A 27463-nucleotide genomic window follows, 5' to 3' on the forward strand; every position below is an offset into this window, starting at 1 on the left:
GGTTTAGGGGAGGGTAGGGAAGGATCAGTCCAGGAGGTGGAGTATCCTGACACGGAGCTGTCCCGAACCTTCACCCGACCGTGACTGGGCGCGTCGTGGGTGCCGGGCAAGGCTCTGGGCCCAGAGAACAGCAGAGAACGAGACGGAAAACTCCTCGAGCTGCTGGGGGGGGGGGGGCAGGTAAGCACGGAGCGGGTGGGGCGGCACGGTAGAGACCAGAGGGCGGCCGTTGGAGCTGCCCGTGGGTAGGCGTGAGGGCAGAGCTGGGGGTCTCCCAGGTTGGTCTGATAAAGGGACTGGCAGGGATGGACAGCAACAGGGTGAGGGGGCTGAGGGGAGAGAGGGGGTGTGCCCTCAGGGGCCCCTAACTCCACACTTGCTGGGCCAGCCTTAAACAAGGGCAGGAAGTGAGCCTGCCGCCACGGCAGAGCTGGGGGCTGGAGGCGCTGATGAGAGGGCTCGGGGTGCTGGCCAGGCAGGGAGCTCACGGCCACAGCAGTGCGCTGATCCTTCTCCTCAAAGGCTGGCCCAGCCTTAAACAAGGGCAGGAAGTGAGCCTGCCGCCACGGCTGAGCTGGGGGCTGGAGGCGCTCATGAGGGGGCTTGGGGTGCTGGCCAGGCAGGGAGCTCACGGCCACAGCAGTGCGCTGATCCATCTCCTCAAAGGCATTTCTCTCCCCTGCAGGGAAGAGCCGGACCCAGCGTGCCGGAGCAACCGGACTCGGTACCCAGCCTCGCGGGGCGAGTCCCCGTCCAGGCCACTTGACGATGGAGAAAACACAGGACCAAAAAGTAAGTTTCATTTATTCAAATTAAATTACGAGTTCCATATACAAATAGAATCTGTAAATATTTAAAAATACAAGATGCTACAAATTTCAAGCTTGGAAAATACAAAAATAGTATCTGTGTGGTACATCTCCATCTCCCTTGGCGCGGCCGACAAGGGCGTCCGGAGGCCGGCGCTGCCTCCCTCGTGGCCCCGCAGGCCCCGCCACAGCGCGCACCGCCTCCCGGCCGTGGGGGCGCGGCCATCACTGGTCCAGCTCGTTCTCGTTCTGCAGCGTCTTCATGGCCAGCCCCCAGAGCGTCATGCTGGAGAAGAACTGGCCCTCCGAGTTCCTGTAGGCCGTGGACGCCGTGCGCGCGCCCAGGGGGTCAGCGCAGTGACTGTCCAGAGCGGCCAGAGACGAGCGGATCATGGCCATGCCGTCGGCCTGCAGCGGCTCGCCGCCCGCCGTGCTGTCCGCGTAGGCGTAGGCCTGCGGCGGCGCCAGCTTGCCCAACTTCTCGGGCTCCAGGCCCGCCTTCTCGGGCTCCGAGACGCCGGGAGGCGGCGCCAGCGGGCGGAGCTTGCAGTAGGCGCCCGCGGCCGGGCTGTCAAACGGCGAGCTTTCTGCCGGCTGGCCCGGGAGCTTCACGGACACGGGCATCAGCGTGACCGCCACGTCCTGGGAGTAGGAGTCCGAGCCCCGAGACCTGTCCAGGTCCGAGGCCTCCGCGGCCGCGCCCAGCTCGTCCAGCGCGCACGGGCTGCCCGCGTCCGCCCTGCAGTGCATCTTCTTGTGCCGCCGCAGCACGGCCGAGCGCGTGAAGCACTTGCTGCAGATCTCGCACGTGTACGGCTTCTCCCCGGTGTGCGTGCGCACGTGCCGGCGGAGGTCCCCCGAGCCCCCGAAACACTTCCCTGCGGAAAGGAGGAGGGCCGTGTTAGGCGTGCGCCCCCACAGCTGCTCCCGAAGGGATTCAAGGAGTGAGGCCGCCTGGCCGGGTGTGCGGGACCAAGGTGAGGGGTCAAGGGTCAGCGTCAGCATGGGAGGCAGCACTCAGAGGCCCTATCATCTGCACAGGGGCCGCCAAAGTGGAGGGTGAGGCTCCTCTGGTACAGAACGACTTTGAACTTCACGCCTGGTTCCCTCATAGTGTGTGGTTTTCTTTTGCTCTTAATATGTGAAAGGCAGAGAGATAGCCGGCGCCGTGGCTCAATAGGCTAATCCTCCACCTTGCGGCGCCGGCACACCGGGTTCTAGTCCTGGTTGGGGCACCGGATTCTGTCCCGGTTGCCCCTCTTCCAGGCCAGCTCTCTGCTGTGGCCAGGGAGTGCAGTGGAGGATGGCCCAGGTGCTTGGGCCCTGCACCCCATGGGAGACCAGGAAAAGCACCTGGATCCTGGCTCCTGCCATCGGATCAGCGCGGTGCGCCGGCTGCAGCGGCGGCCACTGGAGGGTGAACCAACGGCAAAGGAAGACCTTTCTCTCTCTGTCTCTCTCTCTCACTGTCCACTCTGTCAAAAAAAAAAAAAAAAAAGAAAGGCAGAGAGACAGAGGGAGCTGTTCCGTCCACTGTTTCATTCCCGACACAGCAGCTGGGCCAGGCCCTCAATCCTGGTCACCCGCGAGGGTGGCAGAGACCCGGGTACTGGCGCCAGGACGGGAACCCAGAGGCTGAGCTGACGCAGGTGGCCCCAGTGCCGGCCTCACCCCGGCACCGCGCACTCATCCGGGACACACGTTTCTCAGGCACTTTGACGATCCTTAGTCTGTTGAGACTTCTCCCCTATTACATATTTGTGTTTGAACTCCTGGCTCTCTAGTCCTAGTCAAGCAATAGTTGGGTTATTTAAAAAAGGGAAAACTCACACAAGATGCGCACAGAAAGCAGCCACAAAGACCCACGGCCCAGGAGGCCCCTCCCGGGAGATGTCCAACAGCCAATCAGACAGGAGGTGGCCTGGGGGTGGGGAGTGGGGAGCAACTGCCCCTGGGTGGAGAAATGTTCCAAAATCAGACTGCAGTGCTAAACAAGGCTCTGGTGAACCACTGGTCGGGGCATGTTCTCTCAAAGCCGTCGAAGACTGCACCTGTCACACACACAGCCCAGCTCCCCCAAAGCTGATGGCGCTGGGATCAGACACCCTGGAGTGGGGAGGGGAGGAGGAGCCCGGCACCGGCTAGCGGGGAGGGGGGGAGGAGCCCGGCACGGGCTAGCGGGGAGGGGAGGAGGCGCCCGGCACCGGCTAGCGGGGAGGGGAGGAGGCGCCCGGCACCGGCTAGCGGGGAGGGGAGGAGGAGCCCGGCACTGGCTAGAGAGGAGGGGGGGAGGAGCCCGGCACGGGCTAGCGGGGAGGGGAGGAGAAGCCCGGCACTGGCTAGAGGGGAGGGGAGGAGGAGCCCGGCACTGGCTAGAGAGGAGGGGAGGAGAAGCCCGGCACCGGCTAGCGGGGAGGGGAGGAGAAGCCCGGCACCGGCTAGCGGGGAGGGGAGGAGGAGCCCGGCACCGGCTAGCGGGGAGGGGAGAAGGCACGGCTGAGCTGATCACCTGGGACGGACGACTGCGTGACCAGAGGTGGGTTCCTGATGTGAAGTGACGACATTTCACGTTCTGAGCTGTCAAGAATGGTCAGGACTGCCCTGAAGCCTGCTGTGCCCCGTGCTGGGAGACCAAGTGGCCTTCTGGGTGCAGCCCGGAAGTCCTGCCCCACCGCGAGCGGGGCCTGACCATGGGCCCCCCAGGGGGACTCTGCTCTCGCCCTGTTCTCTAAAATGCCCGCCGCTCGCTTCATGCACCAGGCCCCTGTGAGGAGCAGGTGCGCGTGGGTGGAGCCCACGTCCTCGCTGTGCGCTCACACCCTGGCACCAGGCTGCCGCCTTTGCTCCGTCAGGACTCGACTCCACCGACGCTCACGGGCAGCAGTAAGCGCCCACAGCAGGGATGCTGGCTTTGACAGCCGTGTGCTCCTCCTGCCTGGGGGCTGGGGGAGGCACAGTGACCCACAGCCCCCACCCCACTCCACCCTGCTTTCCCTAGCTGCACCTGTGCTCGCCACTGTCACATCCACAGCCCCGGCACAGGTGCTGGCGGCCGGGAGCCTCACAGCGAACATCTCCACGGGAAGCAGGAGCCAACAAGATCCCACAACCGACTCCGCCTGCGGCGCCGGCATCCCTGTGGGCGCTGGTTCAGTCCTGGCCGCCCCACAGCGAACGTCTCCACAGAAGCAGGAGCCAACAAGATCCCACACCCGACTCCGCCTGCGGCGCCGGCATCCCTGTGGGCGCCGGTTCAGTCCTGGCCGCCCCACAGCGAACGTCTCCCATGGGAAGCAGGAGTGAACAAGATCCCACACCTGACTCCGCCTGCGGCGCCGGCATCCCTGTGGGTGCCGGTTCAGTCCTGGCCGCCCCACAGCGAACGTCTCCCATGGGAAGCAGGAGTGAACAAGATCCCACACCTGACTCCGCCTGCGGCGCCGGCATCCCTGTGGGCGCCGGTTCAGTCCTGGCCGCCCCACAGCGAACGTCTCCACGGGAAGCAGGAGCCAACAAGATCCCACACCCGACTCCGCCTGTGGCGCCGGCATCCCTGTGGGCACCGGTTCAGTCCTGGCTGCCCCGCTTCCGCCCCAGCTCCCTGTGGACGGCCGGGGAAAGCAGCAGAGGACGGCCCAAGCGCCTGGGTCCCTGCACTCTGCCTCCTGGCTTGGGACTGGCCCAGCTCCGGCCGTGGTGGCCATCTGGGGAGTGACGCAGCAGATGGAAGACCTCTCTCTCTGCCTCTCAAACAAATCAGTGTTAGAGAGAGACAGGAACTCACCGCAGGCAGTGCAGCTGTAGGGCCGCTCGCCCGTGTGCCGCACCCTGTGCTTGACCAGCTTCCTCTGCATGTTGAACGACTTCCCACACTCATCGCAGGTGAACACTTTGTCCGCCGTGTGTGTCTTCTTGTGCTCCTTCAAGTTGCTGAAGTTGCTGAATCCTGGAGAGACAACAGGCGTCAGTGGGAGGACAGCGCACAACCGGTGAGCAAGCTTTGAGGGAAGGAGGCTCTGGGCTCGGCTGTACCTCGACCACAGATGTCACACAGGTGTGGCTTTTCTCCTGAGTGGATGATGATGTGACGCTGGACGTCGCCAGAGGCTGCAAACCTGAAACGCAATTTACACCCGGTTAGGAGGCCGCCTCCAGCGCCGCGGCCGCTGGAACCGCAGGTCACCGGGCGAGGGACACCTGCGTCAGAGGCAGCCGGGGTGCCCTCGACAGGGGCATGCAAAATCCCACTTTGCTGTGCTCGCTCATCTGCCCACCTGGCCTTCCTCGGCTTCCTAGAGCACAAGACCAGATCCTACATGGTGTAGCGTCACCACCTCGTCGGCTGTCGAGAGAAAGAGTGTCACCGGTCCAGAACAAGGTGAGGTTCCTGGGGCCAGCGGGACAGCCCAGGGAGGATGCCCAGAGACCCCCGAGTGCTTCCCTGTTCTCGGCGGGCGCAGGCCAAGAGCAAGCAGGGGGTGCAGAACCTCAGGCACCAGGTAGATAGTCGAAAGGTTTGATCAAGAACACCCTTGTCCCTGCCACCCTCGAGACCCTGGGGGAGCGGCGCCTTCTCCCCTCTGCCTACTACGCCCAATCCTCAGGCTGTGAGACACCGGGAACTAAACGAAGAAAGGACAGGAGGGCTCGCTGAGCAGCGGGCGTGGTCGGGTGACGCGCGAGGTGTTGCGTAAACCTCACCTCGCTCCCTGGTCTCCCCAGCACCGCCAAGCAGGCATGTTCAACCCTGCTTCCCGGAAGGGGAAACCAAGGCCGGAATCAGTCATGAGCCCGGCTTAGGCAGTAACCGCGGCTCTTTCCTGTGCTGTGTTCTGGGGAGGACGAACAGCCGAGCCGTGTCTCCCGGTGCTGCCGCCGCAGCACGCGGGCAGACTGAATTAGGGACTGAATCGCCCCCATGCCCGCGTCTTCCTCTGGGCCTCCCCAGCGTGAATTCATCAGGGGCCCAGAGTTCGCTGTGAGTTTTTATGTTCCCATCACAGCACTTCACATATAGCGGGTGTCCAATAAATGTTGAATGAACGTCTGAATACAAACACTACGTAACCAGGCTACCTTGTTGGTTTAGCACAACCATTAGAGGGTGCAGTGTGTGGACCCCAGATACACAACCCAAGCGATAGGATGAGGGTCAAGGTTGCCGGCCAGGAGGGGCCAAGGCCCACACTTACACCATACTGCACAGAGGGATCGATGCCTCATTCCACCAGGGACCAACTGTTGCCAGCCCCCCGCAGGGTTTGGCTGAGCCTTCCTTGAGGCTGGACTGCTCCTGGAGTCACCCGGGTGGCAAGTCCCACCCGCTACGAGACGGCCACCCCAGGGGGCTCTCATCTGTGTTCAGTTTTGGGATAAATGAACATCTTAGTCTGGAATCAGTTTGCTTCATGTAAAATCCCATTTTCCCCGACTCCTGTCCTAGATTTGCGTTGGGAACTCACTCTTGTCATTGTAATTCTCAAGCATGTCACAGGTCTGAGAGTACCCACAGTGGCAGGAGAGGCCCACGCGTGGGCTCCCATCAGAGCTCCCACCACAGGCAGCCCCTGACCTGCGCAAGTTCGAGCCCAGCACTGACCTCTTCCCACAGATCTCGCAGATGTACGGCTTTTCACCGGAATGCCGACGCAAGTGGGTCTGCAAGTTACCTGCCTGCGAAAGGAGAGGGAGAAACAACCATCACCAAAGTTTAGTTTCTTAAAGCCATGTTAGCTCAGAAGGACAAGTGACACGCTCGGCCAGGTTCCCAGCCTATTTCCAAAGGAAGACCAGGTGGGCACAGCTGAGCAGCCGCAGGACAGCCACATCAGGGCCCTGGGACCCCACGCGAGCCCCTGCTGCGGCCTGCTTGGCGCACTCCCTACTGAGCAGGGCCTGGCTGCCCGTGGAGGCCATGCCGGCGCTCACCAGCCTGCACCTTGACCAGGCCCCTCCACAGGCAGCAGCACCCGCTCCGGCTCGTTTCAGAACTGTGTCTGTGTGTTTACAGCCAAGGGGAGAACCTTCCACGAGGACCCCCTGGCCGCGCAGTGGCTGTGTCTGGCCCACCGTGTCACCTGGGTGCGTGGTGCCCACGTGGGGCAGCACAGCTCACCCAGCTGCAGGCCTCCCCAGTTCCGGGCTCCCGAAAGCAGCAAGGCTCTGCAGAGAGTAACATCGAAATGGAGGCGTCGAACAGACTTCCAGGACGGCGGCACCGAATTACCTGACGTACACCGAGGTGGAAACCGCAGAGGCCTCAGACACTAGAAAAACCCTCGGTGATGCTTCCGGTCAGGACTGGGAAGCAGCCCCCAGCGCCGCAGTCTGACGCCTGAGCCTCTCGCCCTTCTCCCTCCGCTGGATCCTGTGACAGGCCACGAGCGCCGCGCCCCGGGGAGCAAGGGGAGTGCACGGCCCACAAGGAAGCCCCAAAACGAGCACGAGCCACATGCGGTGAGCAGGCCTGGCGCTCCCACTCGCCCCCGTGTTTCACGTAAACGGCAGAGGCCGATGGCACCTGTGAGTGGGAACTCACAAGTATCAAAACCGTGGCTATGGCCTGCATGACACGGGGACCGGCGCTGTCTGCCAGGCTCTGGCAAGCTGAGTTGGACGCCACACTTAAGATCAGGTACCCGTGGCTTAGGAAAAACCCAGATTTATCTTCAAAACCAGAGAAAAGAACCTGGCGAGATTTGGGGACGTGTCTGTAACAGAATGACCGTAAACAGCAAAGCCAGGCACGACAGCAGCGTGCGCTGCTGGACTCTTCGGCCTTCACCCCGCGACCAGACCCCACAGCTAAGTGGCGACAAACACATTCAGACAGAGCAGGATAGTGTGACCTGCTGGCTGCGCCGGCCAGGAGCGCTGGCGTATGTGGGTCTACACTCTTCTCTGGCTGTGCCAGGCCCCAGGAATAAACCAGCGTGTGTGCGCAGTGCAGCGACAAGGGGCCCTCTGCCGCTCCGGCACCAGCCACAAGGGTTACACCGATGGTCTCCTACAGGTGTTAAAGCAGTGGCTCCCTAGTGGCAAGAAAGCTCGCTGGTTACAGGGCGGTCTACACCGCGCCCTGTGCCCAGCTGTGCGGTCAGACCCCTGCTCCCGCGGTCAGTGAGTTACACATTACGGTTGAAGTGGATTCCGAGCAACGCGGCCTTTTTCCTTTTTAAGAAAGGTATAACATACTCGCTTCCCAAACATAATATAGTGGTCTTCCACGTAATGTTACACCAGCGATACCAAGCTGGGGAATGTTTCTTCACCTGGCCCCATTGTTCGGATAAATACTGTAAGATTCTATAAACAAGTGGAGTGGCTCAGGAAAAATCCCATCAGATCAGGCAGCACACCGGGCTGCAGATTATGTGAGCTTTAGCCAGCATTCTGACTTCTGGGGAATCCCTGAGCCACTCCAGTACCCTCAGGCCCTGCGTGCACGACACTCCATCAGGTGGTAATGGTGCAGTGAGTGCTCTTCACGGGCGCACCCTGCATCTCCCTGAGTGGCTGCAAACAGCACTTGGCTCAGTCCCCCCATGTGTTACAAAGTAACAGTATTCACATTTCACTGCCAGGTCATAAAATTGGGATTAACTGCACGAATTCAGGTTTGTCTGAGGGTTCCAAGGCTTGTGCTGTTAAACATATGCTGAAGATGTCAGCAGGAATGACTTTTGATTTTAAGTCATTAACGACTCCTTAAGATGGAGCTGTTAGTTTTTTAATTTGACAGGCAGAGTTAGAGAGAGAGAGAGAGAGAGAGAGAGAGAGAGAGAAAGGTCTTCCTTCTGTTGGTTCACCCCCCAAATGGCCGCTACGGCCGGCACTGTGCAGATCTGAAGCCAGGAGCTTCCTCCCGGTCTCCTGTGCAGGTACAGGGGCCCAGGCACCTGGGCCATCCTCCACTGCCTTCCCAGGACACAGCAGAGAGCTGGATTGGAAGAGGAGCAACCGGGACTAGAACACTGCACCCACATGGGATGCTAGCACCGCAGGTGGAGGATTAACCTAGTGAGCCATGGCACCGGCCCCCTGTTAGAATTTTTACCAGAACTCTGCTGCAGAACACAGCGACCTAGGAGCCGAGGAGCTGTTGTAAACGCCCTCTGGTAGGGTGGGACTTAGACGGAGGAACCCCGCCCATTCCCGATCACAAGCACTCTTTCCATGGGGGACAGAGGGAGGGAGAGAGCGTTTACATAAAAATGTCAAGAATCATAAAACTAGTGGCTGGCGTCATGACACAGCTGGTAAAGCCGCTGCATGCAATGCCAGCACCCCATATGGGTGCTAGCTGTGTCCCCACTGCTCCACTTCCCATCCAGCTCCCTGCTCATGGCCTGGGAAAAGCTGCAGAAGATGGCGTGGGTGCTTGGGGCCCTGCCACCCATGTGGGAGACCTGGATGAAGCTCCTGACTTTGGCCTAGCTTGGCGCTGGCTGTTGTGGCCATCTGGGGAGTGAACCAGCAGATGGAAAATATTTCTCTTCCTCTCTCCCTCCCTTTCGAATAAATAAATCTTTAAAAAAATCATAATACTAGAGACTGTAGGGATCGCAGATCTTAAAAAGTCAGCTAGTTTAGGAGTTTCAAGAATGGAATTTCACAGAGTAGTAAAATGTAAAACAAAAACAAACCTGGGACCAGTCGAGAGGGAACCTAAATGAAGAACATTCTTTCACAACACACAACAGGAGAAGTGGGGAGTGTCCCTTAGAGCTGAACACAGAGTCACCTGGGAAAAGCTCACTGCACCCTTAGTTTTACACCTGCACCATGGACACCGCCGCCTCAGTGCACACCAGCGCCCAGGACGCCCGTGCCGAAGCTGCTGGCTGCAGGCAGCTCCACCGGCTCCGGCGTGGAGGCCGCCTGCCCGTCTGGACTGGGGCTCCTGCCACTCAAACCCTCTCAACCCGGCTTCCTGTCCACCGCCGTGTTTCTACTCTGTCTCCTCAGAGGCACAAAGCTGCCCCGCTGCTCTCCTCAAGGCGCCGAGCACGCCAAGTGTGCTTTCTCCAGTTCCCAGCCAGGCTGTGCTGTGTGTCGCACAGGGGAGCCCGCGTCCTACTCTGAAGCACCACGACTCTCACTCCGCAGACACAGACGCAGCGGCCAGGCTGTCGGGAGTCTGCACACCAGGCGAGGGCGGGACGCACCTGGGGAAGAAAGTCATGCTGCGGCTGTGTGTGCTGAGTGCGGCCAGGGCGGCGGTGTCCGCGCCGGACACCCACACTCTCCTGTGGCTGCTCTGTAAACAACACAGTACGACAGCTGTTTACACTGCACTGCCGTGGAAGTCGGCATTACAGGCAACCCGGACGGCCTACGCTCCACAGGAGGACGTGCGCAGCACTGACCTGAGAGACCCGAGCTTCCTGGGGGTTCCATGGACACCAGCAGGTGACGGTATATTCTGCTGTCCCAATCGAAGATGGCAGCAGCTTTCTAAAGCTGATGTACCGGGGCTGGCGCGGTGGCACAGCAGGTAAAGCCACCGCCTGCGGTGCCGGGATCCCATATGGGCGCCACTTCAGGTCCCGGCTGCTCCACTTCCCATCCAGCTCTCTGCTATGGCCTGGGAAAGCAGCAAGGACAGCCCAGGCCCTTGGGTCCCTACCCACTTGGGAGACCCAGAAGAAGCTCCTGGCTCCAGATCGATGCAGCTCCAGCCACTGCGGCCAACTGGGGGGTGAACCAGTGGATGGAGGACCTCTCTCTGCCTCTGTGTCTAACTCTGCCTTTCAAATAAATAAATAAATTTTTTTTAAATAGCTGATGTACCATATTGCTTGCTGACTTATCATTAAGGCTGAGGTTGACTTTTTAGACAGACTAGCCCTGTGAAATACTAAACCCTCAGTAAGCAGGACGGGGAACATTTTCTAACCTCTGGCAAACGACATGGGAGTTCCAGTTCCAGCGCCCTGGCTTAGGTGAAGGGCGCGTGGGCGGGCACTGTTTACTGAGCTGCACCAGGCGCAAACACTGGGGACTCTGGGTGGATCCCCGGCCTGCGTGTCTGTGGGGCTCCCCCACCCAAACAGCACTTTCCAGGGAGATGTGGCTGCACCCGCCCTCTGGCCACGCTGCTCCTGTGCGCGTCACTGGACCAGATCCTTCGTGTGCCGGCTCCTCCCCCTGGGCCAGCGCCACTCCCGTCCCCTCTGCAGGATGCTGCACACAACAGCGTGACAACCCTTACATTCATAAAAACCAGGTAAAATACACACACGGACACAGGAGAGAGAAGGGTACTTCACTATGAGGCATAGGAGCCAAGGGGCTATGGGCAGGAAGGCCTAAAGCAGCGGTCTCAAGCCTGGTTGTATGGCAAAAATTCCTGGATTAAAAAAATGCCAACAGCTGAGCCTCGCCCCAACCCAGAGCCAGAATCCCTGAGGGTGGGCAGCCGGCCCCCAAGGCGGATGGAGGCAGACAGCAGGGGTGCTTGACAGTCAGTTTTAGTTTGGTCTGCACGGGGTGGCACGGAGGCGTTCCGAGTGGCAGAACGACAGAACATCACACCATTAGCACAATTTAACTGTGAAGCCTGCAAGCCCACGTTCTCATCCAGTCTCCCTCAGCTCCACCAAGGGCTGTCCCTTACTTATCAGACAAAGGAGGCTGCGAGACGCTGTGACTGGCCAGGGCCTGTGCTTTCTCCACTATAGAAAGCTGCCAGGGGACCGGCACTGAGGCGTAGCGGGTAAAGCCGCCGCCTGCAGTGCCAGCATCCCATGTGGACACGGGTTCAAGTCCCAGGTGCCCCACTTTCAATCCAGCTCTCTGCTATGGCCTAGGAAAGCAGTGGAGGATAGCCCAAGTCCTTGGGCCCCTGCACCCACGTTGGAGACCTGGAAGAAGCTCTTGGCTCCTGCCTTTGCATCAGCACAGCTCCGGCCGTTGCAGCCAACTGGGGAGTGAACCAGCGGGTGGAAGACCTCTCTCCCTCTCTGCCTCTCCTTCTCTATGTAACACTTTCAAATAAAATAAACAATTCTTTAAAAAAGAAAAATAAAGCTGTTACGAGGACCTTGGAGGAAGGGGCGGGCCCCAGGGAGGCTGGGGACAGCAGGTGGTGGTGGCCACAGCGCTCACCTACGTCACTAACTCAGCCCTGCCCACACCCCCACTGGGGGCAAGCATCTTATCTTCCTCATTTCACAGGTCAGGAAACAGAAGCCGCAAAGGGTCAGGAAGCTTGCTCGAGGCCACAGAGCAGAGGCCCGGACTGTCTGGCTCCAGGGGCCAGACTCTGATGCCCCGCCAGGCCTGTGGGACAAAGCAAGGGCCTGAAAGGTCACCTGAGGTGACCCGGGCAGCTGGGACGACGAGTGCTCAGCTCAGGTCGGCAAACCCTTCCTGAACGCTTCCTGGGTGCGCGGCCTCCCCCTGACCCACAGGGCAAGGAAGACAGGACATTCCCATAAGCTAGAGGAAGCAGCAAAAGCAGGCAGTAAAAATCGTTTGCTCTTTTTTCTGACACCCCTAGGAAGAGGAGGAGCTGCACTGGGCGAGCCTGGTGCCACGTGCAGCCCCCAAGAATGCCACGCTCACCGTGGGCCACTGGGAACTGTGCCGACGGGGACAGGTCAGGACAGGTCCAGGACCCTGAGCCTCCTTGGTGGGGAAAGCAGAGAGGGTCCTGTGAGGATACACACACACACACACACACACACACACAGAGGGTTCTGTGCACACACACAGAAGGTCCTATGCGCATACACACACACACACAGAGGGTCCTGTGCACACGCACACACACAGAGGGTCCTGTGTGCACACACACACACACAGAGGGTCCTGTGCACACACACACACACACACACACAGAGTGCTATTTTCCCCGCAATGAACCAGAAATTTGTCCTCCTGGAAATCCCCTCTCGTGATTCAGTGTGAAGCCTGTCGGTCACAGGTATCAGCGCACGCCTCTCCCCAGGACGACAGCACGGCTTATTTATAATACACACACACACTGGGTTTCAGGTTCCCAATTATGAACAGTAAATAAAGAGTATTCCCACCTGAGAGAAATGCTTCCCACAAATGTTACATTCAAAAGGTTTCTCACCTAAAACAGAACAAACAAGAAACAAGTTGTAAAATCACGACCAGCACGTGCAGTTACGTCGGCTCCCGCCGCATTCTTTACCCTAAAGGCAGGGGGAGTCTCTGCTTCCACACACCATCTGCTGCCGGGAGCTACGGGTGGGATCCACGAGGAGTCCACCCCTGGGCTGAACGGCTGTGCAGTTATGCAGCCTCAGCTGCGGGACACGGTCTCTGCCTTCAGCGGGAGTCAAAGGTGAGCCTGCCTCTGCCTGACACAGCAGGGCTCGCTCACGCGGAGGTTGCCTCCCTCTGTGGCCGTCCGGCTTGCTTTAAGCTTGCTCCCAGAGAAGATTCCCTCAGGGAGAGGGGGTTTCTCTGCTGACCTGCAGGCACCTCCAACGTCAGGCCGGGCAGCCGCATTCCAGCAGAGGAGACAGTGGAGGATGGCACCTCTCGGCCACCAAGAATGACCGCTGTCTGAACCCGGCTTACAGGCACCCGGTTAGGGGCTGGCACTTTGGCACAGTGGCTTAAGCCACAGCGTGCAGATATCCCATATGGGCACTGGTTCAAGCCCTGGCTGCTCTACTTCCAATCCAGCTCCCTGTTAATGCACTCGGGGAAAGCAGTAGAAAAAGGCCCAAGTCCCTGGGTCCCTGCACCCACGGGAGACCTGGAAGAAGCTCCTGGCTTCTGGCTTCAGCCTGGACCACCCCTGGTCGCTGCAGCCATTTGGGGAGTAAACCAGCAGATGGAAGATCTAATTCTCTCTCTCTCCTTTACTCTGCCTTTCCAGTAAATAGAAGAATCTTTTGTTTTTAAACAGAAAGAGATCTGTTCAATAAAAGCACACTTTGTGGGACTAATCTACACAACCTATTAAACAGCTTGAACACCAAGACCTCGCCCTTTTCCCCACTCCCCTCAAAACTAATGGCTCCCTCAAGCCCTCTTTCTGAACCTGCAACCCCGCTTTCCCGCTACTGAACTTCTCTGAAGGAGCCAGCTAACGAGCTCTCCGCTCCTGCCACGGTGTTTCTATTTTTGTCCTGCAAATGTCTGATGGCTTCCTTGACCTTGAATAATTATAATCACATTAATTCTGTATTTGGAGATTCCATTTACATCTGAAATTGTCGGGATAACAGTGACAAATAAATTAAATCCCCCATAAGAGATTTATATAACAGTGTGAAAAAAATAGAGGTCACTGGTCCTAAGACTTGTAGGTAACCAAGGCCGTGGTCCTGCTCTGGTGGGCCTCGGGCCCCTTTGCTGACAGCGGGCCCTGCCTAGAGCGTCCGTCCATGTGGGCCGCATCTAGGGACCCAGACCCTGTCTGACATGAAGACCGAGTGGCTTTTCCAACATTTCCCTGGCTGCCAGGGCGCCATCACCACCTGCCACACACACTACACTCAGAGGGTGGGAAGGGCGAGCAACCACTCCAGCTATTTTTGAACATTGTCATGGCCTCACACACTCCAAAAAGGGCTCCCAGAATTTAAAATAATAATAATAATAATAATTTTTATGTCCTTTAAACAGGTGGGCTTCTCAAATAAAAATGAACCTTGATCGCCAGGCTGTAGGGGAGAAAAGCAAGCAGAATGAGCTAACAGTCTGCAATACTGTCTTCCTATGGAGCAGTTCTGTAGGAACACAGTTGATAAAGGGCTTTCACGGAGGTCACTGAGATCTCCCAGCACAACAAGGCAGGAAACACCTAGCACACGGACGGCAGAGGGCCACACGGAACATGCATGAGAGCAGTTAACTGGGAGCATCGCGTCACACGTGACTTCCCAGTTTATAAGGCAACTGTTGTTAACGTGTAACGTGTTGTCCAAGTCATCATGCTGAATTATAGGAATGAAAGCAAAATGCATGTATTGCACAACATAACGTCCATGTGTACGGCCTTAAAAAAAACCTCCAAGAGTAGGAGGTACAGATTGAGACAATGAAACTTTGAAAACTCCGTGTTTAAAATCTAAGAAACTCATTTGAAAATATCAAATGATTAAGTGATCCTTAAAAGTTTACTTCCTGCCTCCCAAATCATGATTTCTAAAATCAGGTATTTATTACTTCTAAGAGAATTTTAGGATTACTCCAACTAAATTCTTGTGGAATGAATTAAGCTACACTTTGCCTTCAAAAAATAAGCCTAATAAGTCTAGTGAAACTAAATAAGATTTATCTGCCTTAGAATTTAAATAATACACGAGGCTTCCTTGGAAGCAGAGAGCTTATCATATACAACCGGGAATTCAAGTTTAAAATACACCATCTTTCTACGGGGAAACTGATTTGCAGCACTTGGAAGCATCACCGGGAACACAGAGTCAAAGGCAGCTGAAGCTCGCGCGTTGGCTCAGGACACGAGACTCCAGCGCGCAGTGGCGGGACTCCTTACAGACAAGGGCAGGCAGTGCTGCCGGCAGGGCATCGCTGCGTCGCTCTCCCGCAGGGCCGGGGCTCTGTACCTGTATGCGACCGTCTGTGCAGCTCCAGGTTGCTGGGATGTTTAAATGGCTTCCCGCACAACTCGCACGCGTACTGCCTCTGGGCCTGCGGGGCCTGAGCCTGCTCGTCCGGCGCCCCCGGGGCCTCGGGCACCTCCACGTCACTCTCCGGGGGCACCAGGTCCTCCCTCTCCTGTTCGTGGGGACTCTGGCTGCGGGCCTTCTCCCCGGCGTTCTCGCAGGGGGCTTCCACCCCCTGGGCTAACGCGTCGCCCGCCGCCGTGGGGGCAGAGGCCTGCTCTGGCAGCTTCTGGGACCTCAGGAAGTTCAGCTTCTTGAGGTGAACGGCCTTCTTCAGCCTCATCTGTCTGGTGGGCTGCTGGCAGCCGGCGTCCGGCTCGGGGTCGGGGGCAGAGCTGCTCAGAGGCTGGGCCAGGAAGTTGGAAGGCAGGTGCTCCGGGGACTCCAGCAGACACGCGGAGGGGCCCACGGCGCAGGGCTGGTTTTCCACGGCGGCGGCGAGGGCTGCGTGGGAGCTGAACGCGAAGGGCTGCTCCACGACGCGCTCGTGGCTCGGGCAGGCGGCCTGCTTGCAGTGCTTGCTGTAAAGGTTCCTGAGCTTGTAGTAGCAGCTCGGCTGCCGGAAAGCCAGGTCAGCGCAGCCGCCGTCCAGCGTGTCCGGGGCTTGCTTGGCGCCGTCAGCTGCGGCCTGAGGAAGGCTCCCGGTCGGCGGCGCCTGAGACTGCGGCTCATCCAGAACCTTGGCGGGCGGTGCGTCCGCCGCGCACTCCTGCAGTAAGTGAGGAGGGTAGCTGTCACTCAGGACACAGGGCCCGTCCGCGGTCAGCGCCCCCTGCAGGGAGAACACGCCGTTACACGGCAGGCCCGCGGGCTGGTCCACCGCGGTGGACTTTAAGAAGGTGTGACACAGCGTCAGGACGTTCTGCACTTGCAGGCACTGCGCGGTGTCCAGCATGACGTGGATGTTGTCCTGATTCAGGTCCAGGTGGGACGTGTACATGAAGTCCAGGATCTGCCCTATGCCGCTCACGTTTTTAACGTCCAGGTGAAACACGTCATTCTTCTGGCTGGAAGAGTTCTGAAAGAGGCTCCTGGTAACAGAAAGATACCTGTTTACAGGGTCAACACGCACGCGGGCCGCTAACCCAACACACCACCCTCCCACGCAGGCGCACCGCAAACACACGTCTGAGTCCTTCGAACAGTTCACAAACATCCGATTAACAACTCAGGTGAATTATGTGTCGTGGGTTCCCAACTTCACAACAGACCTCCAAGTACAGGTCTGGAGTAGACTCACTGAGGGGTGGGCACTCGGCCTGCTGGTTAGGACTCCAGCTGGGACGCCTGCATCCCATATGGAAGCCGTCAGCTCCAGGCCCCACCCTCCTGCTAACGTGCACCCTGCTGGTCTGGTCCCTGCTATCCATGGCGGGGGTGGGGTGGGGGGACCTGGAATGAGTCCCCAGCTCCTGGCGTTGGCTCTGGCCTGGCCTTCGCCATTGCTGCCATCTGGGGACTGAACCAGCAAATGGGAGTTCTCTAGATCTTTCTTTGCTTCTCAAATAAATTTAAAATTTACAGATTAGGAAGATTACACCCAGTAACATGGCTGGTAAATCACACATCAAGAAGTTCCCAATATGAAGTAAATATTTTTCCACATGAATTACATACTCATACAATACAGAAAACTAAAGGGTATACACTTTTCAATATTCCATGCTTACTCTGACAAATTATACATTTCAAGCCATAAAACATATAGACCAATGTTTCCATATCTAAGTGCCTTTAAAACTTCTAAAGACAAAAACTGCCATAGCCAACCAACCCTTAATACACACTCACTGCAAGCAGTCATGTATTTGGCTGCCGGGTTTTCGGCAGGCCAATGGTCCACAAACCAACAGAGGAAATACTCCTATGAATTCATGAAGAAAAAAAGACACCATAAAGCCAGGCACTTTACCACGACACAAGTCAAGTTCACAGGTGAAGGACTTGGTTCTGGATATAAATAACCGGGGCTGGGTCAATTAGCCCCCAAGCTTGTGAAATACAGCCCCCTGTGTCCCCCACACAGCCGCACCTTCTGTGATGGACACTCCTGACAACCAATGGGTTACAGTCTTAAAACCTTACTATCTGGGAGACAGGAGAACAGGGGGCCATTCTGTGCAGGAACGAGGACTGCCCTGCGTCCATGAGCTGACTTCCACAGTACGTGACACGGTGCACAAAGTGACCGAGACTTCGTTCAGGACTCAAGACTGTCAGGGAGACAGTAAATTATGTTGCACACGAGAGGCTTTCAAGAAGTTCGCAGGGATCCATGTTAGGAAAGGACTACGGATTTCACATTTCTGCACCAAAAAACCTTATACCTCAATTCCATTTTTCCATGAACCTTTTGAAGTACCTGTGAATAATGTTTATTTGAGTAGTAAAATGGTACACATTCTGAGAACAAAGTACTTGGGTGGGAGGAAAGAGGTTTTAGTTTTAAGGAGAATTAAATCTGCCAACCAGAAAATTAACTTATGTAGAATACTAACTCCAGCGATATTAAATGTTGCTTTGTTTGTTTGTTTGTTTGTTTGACAGGCAGAGTGGAGAGTGACAGTGAGAGTGAGAGAGAGAGAGAGAGAGAGAGAGAGAAAGGTCTTCCTTTTGCTGTTGGTTCACCCTCCAATGGCTGCCGCGGCCGGTGCGCTGCAGCTGGCACATTGCGCTGATCCGAAGGCAGGAGCCAGGTGCTTCTCCTGGTCTCCCATGGGGTGCAGGGCCCAAGCACTTGGGCCATCCTCCACTGCACTCCCTGGGCACAGCAGAGAGCTGGCCTGGAAGAGGGGCAACCAGGACAGAATCCGGCGCCCCGACCGGGACTAGAACCCGGTGTGCCGGAGCCGCTAGGTGGAGGATTAGCCTACTGAGCCGCGGCGCCGGCCTACTGTTGGTTTTTATTCAGTATTTGCACATAAATATTTCATGTAAGAAAAAAGGTGTATGAGGAGAACCAAGCTGAGATCCAACTAAGGTTTCTTAAAATATTCCAACAAGGAATAAAGTATTTTAATAACATTTTTTAAAAAGTTCGAGTGAGCCAGCAGATGGAAGATCTCTGTCTCTCCCTTTCTGGCACTTTGCCTTTCAAAGAGTAAATAAAAATACACCTCAAAAAACTGAAACAGAAAATTATGTATAGGATGTCTGTCCCACTATGATTTATCATGGAAAAAAAATTTTTTAACAAAGATTTATTTATTTTATTTGAAAGGCAGAGCGATAGAGATGCAGAGACAGAAAAACACAGATCTTCCATCTGCTGGTTCACTCCACTAATGGCTGCAGAGTGGGAGCCAGGAGCTTCATCTGGGTCTCTCATGTGGGTGCAGGGATCCAAACACTTGGGCCATCCTCTGCTGCTTTCCTAGGCCATTAGCAGGGAGCAGGATATGAAGAGGTGCAGCCGGGATTTGAACCGGCGCCCATATGTGGGCACTGCAGGAGGCACCTAACCTGCTGCACCAACGCTGGCCCCAATCACAGAAAAATTCTTACCAGGAATTCAGTTCCTCAATCATTTTATCCTGAAAGGAAGTGAAGTACATACATGTATGTGGAGAAGACTGAAACTAATGATTTAAATGACAAATTGTCAAAATACTTGCATCACCCCAAATGCATTTTACTTCCAGGTGAGTCTAAACACAAGAGCCATAAAATCATCTAAAATAAAAACTAACTTCTAAAATAATTAAGGACTACCGTTACGAAGGAAAAAGACAAAGCCCAGTCTGTTACAGAAGAGAAGGGCAGGACAGCCAGGGAGAGCCCACTGTGGGCAGAGCCCTCCCCCCCCACGTACCGGAAGTAGTGGCTGAAGGCGGCCAGCACGTTCTTGTGGGCCTTGAAGCACACGCCTCTCACCACCAGCATGCAGTCGCACAGCAGGCCCTGGATGCGCTGCTCATGCAGCTGCTGCAGGAGGTGGCAGCTGTGGGTGGCGACAGGGTCCATGCCAAACCCGCGAGACCTGCGGCAGAGAAGTGGTGACAGTGGTTCCTCACGTCGCTGCAAGCCAACCGGCGCCGAGCCCCACCCGCCCTGTGCTCCCCAACACACACCCCTGAGAAACTCCATTGTGGGGCACCGAGGCAGGGGCTGTGGAGCAGGGCCATCCGCGCGTGAATGTGGCTGCCGCTGGCCACGTGCGGCCTTGAGTATCTGACATGTGGCTGAGGATCGGAAATTTCAGCTTATATTTAAATATATCTGACAGCACAGATCTAGAATATAATCTTGTTAATACCATATGTTTCTCTCATGTGTTAAGAAAATGACAAATTTCAAAAACAAACTAAAACACATAGAGTAACACGTGTAAGGCAAAAACAAAAAAAAAACCAAGTGGTTAGGATTCACCGTGCTTTCATGGAACACCTGTACAGAACCGGAAGCTGGGAAAAATTAGGAGTCGCCAAAAATAACGGACAGTAGCAGCCAATGAAAAGGGTGGTATCACAGCAGGGCACCCACCTCTGTGCCTCCGTGGCTGTGGGACGTACGGGAAGGGGCTGAGCAGGTACCTGGTGGCTAGTGAGGGGTCTGGAATGATACCCTAGATGGGCAGGTCACCCTGAGCCTCACAGAGCTGTTTTTGTGTTTGTATGTATGTTATCTGAAAGGGGGAGGGGAGGGGAGGGGAAGGGAAGGGGAGGGGAGGGGGAGGGGAAGGGAGGGGGGGAAGAGAACCGCCCATCTGCTGGGTCATTCCCCGAATGCCGCACAGCTAGGACTGGAGCAGGCTGAAGTCGGGGGCCAGGAGCTCGGTCCAGCAGTGGCTTGAGTCATCACCACTGGCTGTCAGGGCGTGCACTAGCAGGCAGCTGGGATGGACATCAGGGCAAAGACTGGTGCTAAGGCAAGCGGGCACGGGACATGGGCAAACGCTGCCCCCCGCTGGCGCCAGCTGACACGGGAGGCCACTACGAGGACACGGAGTTCCATCCTGCAACACGGACTCACCGACTGACCACAGTGTGACGGGCTTCAGGGCCGCGGGAGTGAGCATGCCGGCTGAATTCCAGTGAGAGCAACACACACTCACAAGTACGCAGCCACAAGTCACGGCTAGACAGTGAGACACAGTGAGACAGACACAGGCCGGCGCCAGGAGCTCAGTCCAGCAGGGCATGACTTACAGAGGAGACGTGACAGCGAGGGAAGGTAGTGGGTGTGGGACGAGACTCCGGAGGTTAGAATGGCAGGCTGGACACTGAACTCCGCCCCGCCACCCTCCGCCTGCTCTGCGGTCCTTCTCGGTGAGCAGGTGCAGCAGAACCTGCTGGGATCTGGCTAGCGTGGCCCTCCTTCACCCCACCTTCAGCCCCCTCTCCCCACACACACCGGCCACAGCGGAACTCCCGGGCTCCCCAAACGCACCACATCCCTGGCTCATTAGCGAGGACCTGGGCAACGCCCTCTCCCTGCGGTGCCCGTCCTACCTCACAGGTTGCTGCGGCAACAGGGTAAACAGCTGGAATGGTATCTGGCACGTCTAAGTGCTCCGCAGGTGTTCTGAGAATTCCCTGGGAGCTCAGGAGTGCCGACTCCTGGCACCGGGCAGAGCTCTGTCCTGTGGTCCGGAGTGGGGCCAGGGCATCAGCACCACAAGCTTCCGGCTGCTCCTGGAGGTGACCCGCAGGCCTCCGCACCACACCGCCTCTCCTGGGAGTACTGCGTTCACACCGGACCGCCACTTTCCAGCAGGGCTGGGCTGGCTGCCGCCTGCTTCTCTCACATCTGACCCTGGGATCGCCCATGCAGGCTCCCGTGAGGTAACGCGGTTCCCGCATTCGTGTCCAGTGCTGCTGCTCTGTGGCACCTCCTGATCTCTGCCTGGCACACAGCAGACCCTCAGCCTCTACAACCCACGCTCCCTGACCTCTGCTGGCTGATGAATACTGGCAGGTAACTTTTCACATGCACTTAGGCCATTTTAAATCCTTCCCGTTACATCCCACCCAGCGGCCGCTCTGGCCCCTGCCCTCTCCTCCTCCTCACCTGTGACCCAGAAGTGCGTCTGCGTGTGGCCTGCTACACCCCGACAGCCACAAACCTCCCACTCACCGCCCCGTCACTGCCTTGGGCTTGGCAGGATGAAGTGTGCCTCCTCCTCTCCACGCAACCTTCCCATAATTCCCCTTTCAGGGCCTCACTCTGTCCCCCCCAGGTCCGTCCAACACAAATCTCACCCCCACTTTTCAAAACAGCAGTGTCCACCCCCCAGAATGACCCCGCCGTGCTCTGCCGACCCCTCCTCCCCAGCTCTCCTGCAGCGGCCACTCCTTCCTGAAGCTCCCCCTCCTCAGGACTCTTCCGGTTCCCTACACCCCGGATCTGTCCGGTCTGTGCCACGCCTCCTCTCCCGCTAGTCCGGAAAGCCTAGTGTTCCTGGGATGCAGCTCCTTGGCCTCTCCTCGGTTCCTGGACCATCACGTGCAGCCCGGGCTTCCGCCTGCGCAAGCAGACGGCTCTGAAACCGGAAACGTCACCTTCTACCACCAGTTCCAAATCTCCAGCCTTCTGCCGAACATCTCCAGGGCTGCGGCCCCTCAACCTGGCGCCTCTGTGACGCGTGCCCCTCACCCCTCACGCCTCCTCTCACCCCCCCCCTTCCTTACGGGAAGCACCGTTTCTGATGTGCAGAGCTGGGGGCAGGGTCACCACCTCCTGGTCTGGCATTTACAGAAAGCCCTGGGACGGGCAGCCTCGGCCAGACCAGCACTCAGAAAGGGAGGTTCGGTGCCACGTGGCGGGCACTGTCTCCAGTGCCGAATCCTTGGGGCAGTGAGGAGCCAAGCCAGTCATCAGTGAGCCGCCCCTGCCCCACTGGCAGCCGGACCAGAGAGGGCCTCTTGGTTTATAACTAGCTATCACGTACGAACCACGTACTGCAGAACTGTGTCTACTAACTCAAGCACTTGTAAAGGCTCAGCTATCACCATTTCCAGGTGAAGAAGCCGAGCAGTGGGGAGGCCAGGCAGCTGTTGGGGCCATAAAGCCCCCACGTGCCAAAGCTGGGCCTTGAACTCCGAGACCCGGGGGTCCCTGTTCTTACGCTTCACTGACTCCCGTGGGAAGACCTCGAAAACCAAACACCAGACTTTCATCCACAAACCAATGTTAAAATACAGCCACTATGCTGAACCTTCATTAGACATATCTAGCTCTACAGAAATAATAACGGAAACAATTCTTTGGACCAACTCCCAGAATTATGATATACAAAGTTATGAACCCTTCCACAATTCCTTTTTTAAAAAAAATTTTTTTTTTATTTAGTTAACTGAAAGGCAGAGCTACAGAGAATGAGAGAGAGGCAGAGACAGAGAGATCTTCCATCCGCTGGTTCACTCCCCACACGGCTGCAATGGTCAGGGCTGTGCCAGACTGAAGCCAGGAGCCAGGAGATTCTTCTGCGTCTCACTGGTAGGTGCAGGGGTCCAAGCACTTGGACCATCCTCCACTGCTTTTCCAGGCGCATTAGCAGGAAGCTGGGTCAAAAGTGGAGCAGCCGGGACTTGAACCAGTGCCATTATATAGAAGGCCAGCACTGCAGGCAGAGGCGTAACCTACTACAACAGCACCGGCCCCCACAACTTACTTTTTATTTTAAAAGATTATTTATTTATTTGAGAGGTAGAGTTACAGACAGTGAGAGGGACAGACAGAGAGAAAGGTCTTCCCTCCATTGTTTCACTCCCCAGATGGCCGCAACAGCCGGAGCTGCGCCGATCCGAAGCCAGGAGCTTCTTCCGGGGTCTCCCACGTGGGTGCAGGGGCCCAAGGGCTCGGGCAACCTTCCTCTGCTTTCCCAGGCCACGGCAGAGAGCTGGATTGCAAGAGGGGCAGCCGGGACTAGAACCGGCGCCCATATGGGATGCCGGCACCGCAGGCAGGGGATTAACCTCCTGAGCACAGAGCCAGCCCCAAAAATTTACTTTTGAATTATAAATAACTAGAGTTCTCTAAATTACTTCCTGACGTCAGTCCGGTACCTCCCCAGCAGGGTCAGGCGCAGCTCCGGAAAAGGAATGTGGATTTGTGTGGGGAGCAACTCGGACTAGATTGTTACTGGAATTAAGACTTATTCTGTGCATCTGCTCTCCCACAATATGGCGCTGGGAGAGGAGGAAACAGCTTCTACACAGCTGCCTCCAGTTCAACCAATAAACAGCAGGACCTGCTCCTGATTGGAGGAGAGCAGTGTACTCGGCGTGTGGGTAGCAGAGTTGGGATTGCTGGAAGAGGACTATAAAGGAGGAGAGAGACAACATGCACCAGGAACATCTAAGGGGAACATCTGAGGGAACACCTGAGCAGCCCCCGAGAGAGCCGGCCGGCCGTGTGCCGCTCCCCCGCGGAAGTGGGGAAAGTGGCAGGGGGAACCGCCCTTCCACGGAGGTGGAAGGGTCGGTAGCCAACCCGGGAAGAACCAGCAGCAAACCCGGGGAGGGCCGAGCAGACGAAAGAACAGCGCAGGGTCCTGTGTCGTTCCTCCACGAAGACGGGGAGCGACATAATGGTGCCGTGACTCGGATAGGAAACCTAGGCAGGGTTCAGTGTTGCTCCTCCACGAAGAGGGGGAGCGACAATTTGTATTTCTGACACACTCTGTAAACAACTACCGATAGGAACGTACCTAATCACAACAGTGATAAACGCACCTACAGACGGCTCCTACGCACCAGGCACTGAGCCAAGCCCCTCACAGCCGACTCAGCCCCACCAGGACCATCTGCGAGCTACCGCTGTTACCCTATGTGCAGCAAAGGACGGCGAGGGCCGTAGATGAAAGAAGGCCACACGTCCATCGGGACGTGGCGTCGGGTTCCCGTCCCCTAACCTGAGCAGGCTCTGTCATCCCCAGAACTTGGAGAAAGCAGGCTGAAGGCTGCGCTCACTTCTGAGCCCAGGCCTTGGGAGCTAGCAAGTTCCCCTCCTCGTCTTCCTGACTGCTCTGGGAGGTCTGAGTCGCCCGCAGAAGGCGTGGAGAAGGGCAGGGCCGTGGCTGGGGGTGGCGATCCCTCTCCACAGCCACCTGAACTCTCCAGGGCGGTCCTCCTCTGGACGACACCACGTGCAACCCAAGAATCCACCAGTTCACGGCCGCCTGGATTCCTGACCCCAACATTTTCAGACAAAACGGTTTCAAAGGCACTGAGCTTGGGGGTGGTTTGTGGCAGGGCACTAGATAACCCGACCTTAAGTCCAGAGAAGACAGTCACACAGCTGAAAGTAGGTCATCAAGTGAGGGCAGAGTCAGGATTCAAACCAGGGACAGACTCCAAAACCCACACTTCCTAATCACTACTGCAAACTGTGCACTCGAAGCAAAGCGAAGGCCTTCCTTCGCAAGTCATCTACCTCCTCAGGTAGCCCCCAGGCAGGCCCTGCTGTAAGGCACGCACAGGCCCGGGCTGGGCCTGACGGGGGGGCACAGGCATCTCTTCCATCTTTGCAGCTAACGGTACAAGAAGCAGAAGTCTCGTGGGGTGCGGACACGGCTGCATCTCTGGGACCAGGGTGCCTCTGTGCCCAGCGGGTGCCTTACACACAGCCTTTGGGTGCGTGGATGCTCTCGGTCTGTTTGTTCGTGTATGAAAATGGAGAGCGTCCCCATTGGACTCGGAGGCTTCTTCCTGCTCTAAAACCTACGAATGGGAGCAGGCACTGCGCCAAGGGATGGGGAGGGCTGCCGGGGACGCCCGCACTTCTGCATCAGAGAGCCCGGCCCGAGTCCCAGCTCTGCTCCCAATCCCAGCTCCCGGCTAACGCACAGCCAGGGAAGCAGCAGGCGAGGACGCAAGCAGCCGGTCCCTGCCACACGGGAGACCCAGATCGAGTGCCCGGCTCCTGGCTGCTGGGGGCATCTGGGGAGTTAACCAGCAGAGGAGACGTCTCGGCCTCTCCTCCTCGCGAATAAAACCAACAGAAATCGCGGATAAAAGCCACAAATCCACACCAGGAACGTGATGGTGGAAAGGTGGACTGAATGGCACCAGACAACGGCCTCGACTGACTGCGTCACGCGTCCCAGGGAACCGAACCCCAGAGGGCTCCGGAACACAGGCCTCCCCGCGCCCTGGGCCAACTCTACCAACTCGGCAAACACGAAAGGAGAGAACTGGTGGATGTCTTCCAGCAACGCTGTCATCGACAGGCTACTTCTTCTCCAAGAGCCGCAGCTGAGGCACCTCAGCACCAAGCCAGCCTCGTGCGGGTGACTCCGTCACACGGCACAGGCCAGCTCACCCAGAGGCTATGTGCCAAATAGGCACACGCGACTCCTGGCGTGGAACAGGCTGTGTGTCACCTCCCCACAGGGCACCCCTATGTGCCAGGCGCCACGGGTGCGACAGTGATCACCCCCAGGAAGACGGTCCCTGGTCCTCACGAGTGCAGCACTGGGCCAGGGCCACTCAACGCAGGGAGCCGAGGTCAACGGGAAGGGAGCGCCCGCGGAGAGCTTCGTGGCGGAGGGACGTGCGCTGAAAGCTTTATTCTGCAGAGAGCGAGCTCACCCGTCCTGAACTTTCAGATACCACGTGCGAGCAAGATGCAGGAAGGCACGCGAGCACGAAGTCCATTTCTGTCCCGACACGCAAGACAGCTCGAGTGCTTCCGTGTTCTTATTTTTAAAAATTCTTTCCTGTTCAATACTTTATTTGAAAGGCAGAGAGATAGATACACACACACACACACACACACAGAGAGAGAGAGAGAGAGAGAGAGAGAGAGGGAGGGAGAGAGGGAGGGAGGGAGGGAGGGAGAGAGGACCTTCCATCAGCTGGTCCACTCCCCCAAATGGCCACAATGGCCAGGCTGAAGCCAGGAACCTGGGATTCCATCTGGGTCTCCCATGTGGCTGGCAGAGACCCAAGGGCTTGGGCCCCTGCGGCCGCTTTCCCACGCACACTGGCAGGGAGCTGGATCAGAAGTGGTGCAGCCTGGACTACAACCAGCGTTCCCATGGGATGCGGGTGTCCCAGGAAGAGGCTTAACCCGCCAGGCGTTGTTCCAAACACTTGCATTGAAGGTTCTTGGCGGGGCCGGCGCCCTGGAGCAGTAGGTTAATCCTTGTTTGTGTTGCCGGCATCCGGTAAAGGGGCCGGTTCGAGTCCCAGCTGCTCTGCTTCGGATCCAGCTCTCTGCTGTGGCCTGGGAAAGCAGCGGAAGATGGCCCAAGTCCTTGGGTCCCTGTACCCGCGTGGGAGACCCAGAAGACGCTCCTGGCTCCGGATCAGCCCAACTCTGATCGCTGGGGTCATTTGGGGGGTGAACCGGCGGATCAAAGAGCTCTCTCTATAACTCTGCCTTTCAAATAGATAAGAACAAACCTCTAAACAAACCAAAAAAGCACGCGAGAGGCCTCCCCATCACCCCTGGGGGGGGGCGGTTAATGACCCTGCCCCCACCCCGTTCACTCGAGGCCGAAAAGCGGCTACCACGGACGATGCACCTGCTGGGGGCGGGCACTGCGCCGCGCGCTCCGCTCGCCGGGACCCGACTTCGCAGGTGCCGGGGCTCCCATTGCAGGGGCGCGCGGTGACGAGGCCCAGCTGGGAGCCCGGCTGCCTGAGCACTTCGCTCCGCGCCGTGCTTCGGGGGTGGGGGCACACCGCATTCGAGAGCGGCGCAGCCCGCAGCCGGGCGGGGGGCGGGCGGCGCTTCCAGGCCGCCGGAGCCCAGAGGGGCGAAGGCCCAGCTGCCAGGCCCCGAGCCGCCGCCCACGTCCCCTCCGGAGTCCGGCGCCCGGCAGGTGCGCGCTGACTCACGCGGGGGCCGCCAGCGTCTCGGTGGCCCCCTCGCGGGGCCGGGGTAGCGGCCACCCTTGGGCGCCCGTCCTCCCCTCCCACCGCACCGCCCCCGCACGCCTTCGCGAGGCCGGGCCCCCTTACCGTCGGAGGCCGCTCCGTGCCCCGCCGCCTCCCCGCCACCGGCGCCCACCGCCCTCAGCCCGCCGGCCGGGCCCCGCATACGGCGGAACTCTCCCGACTACGCCCCCTCGGCTCGCGGAGCCCGCCCGCC

General features: G+C 57.9%; 1 protein-coding gene and 1 long non-coding RNA gene across 14 annotated transcripts in view; one reads left to right on the forward strand and one right to left on the reverse strand.

Moving 5' to 3' along the window:
- LOC138848768 (uncharacterized) overlaps window positions 1–12839 on the forward strand; it is a 34794-nt gene extending 21955 nt beyond the window's left edge. The window contains exons 4-5 of one of the 2 annotated variants that reach the window (XR_016229740.1): window positions 686–792; window positions 11621–12839. This is a non-coding gene — a long non-coding RNA (uncharacterized LOC138848768). Of the gene's footprint in view, window positions 1–685; window positions 1118–11620 lie in introns of those variants that run through there. The other variant, XR_016229741.1, reaches the window with a different exon arrangement.
- Window positions 783–27461, reverse strand: ZBTB49 (zinc finger and BTB domain containing 49). 12 transcript variants are annotated; one of them, XM_089326939.1, is made up of 10 exons: window positions 20875–21640; window positions 19495–19605; window positions 19236–19403; window positions 15365–16473; window positions 12848–12894; window positions 6409–6482; window positions 4842–4924; window positions 4594–4755; window positions 3319–3386; window positions 783–1687 (listed from the first exon to the last, which is right to left on the reverse strand). In XM_089326939.1, the coding sequence occupies exons 2-10, from the start codon at window positions 19599–19601 to the stop codon at window positions 1433–1435; spliced, it is 2073 nt and encodes a 690-aa protein (XP_089183065.1). In that variant the 5' UTR covers window positions 19602–19605; window positions 20875–21640; the 3' UTR covers window positions 783–1432. The 12 variants fall into 12 exon arrangements, 10 of the variants coding, with proteins under 10 accessions (XP_089183065.1, XP_089183066.1, XP_089183062.1 ...); XM_089326940.1 differs by having other exon boundaries at window positions 3319–3353; window positions 20875–21639; XM_089326936.1 differs by having other exon boundaries at window positions 3319–3420; window positions 20875–21637.
- Between the last annotated feature and the right edge of the window lie 2 nt (window positions 27462–27463).

The sequence above is a fragment of the Oryctolagus cuniculus genome, chromosome 2, assembly GCF_051225735.1.
Source record: "Oryctolagus cuniculus isolate XC-2025 breed Fujian yellow rabbit chromosome 2, ASM5122573v1, whole genome shotgun sequence".
Taxonomy (NCBI): domain Eukaryota; kingdom Metazoa; phylum Chordata; class Mammalia; order Lagomorpha; family Leporidae; genus Oryctolagus; species Oryctolagus cuniculus.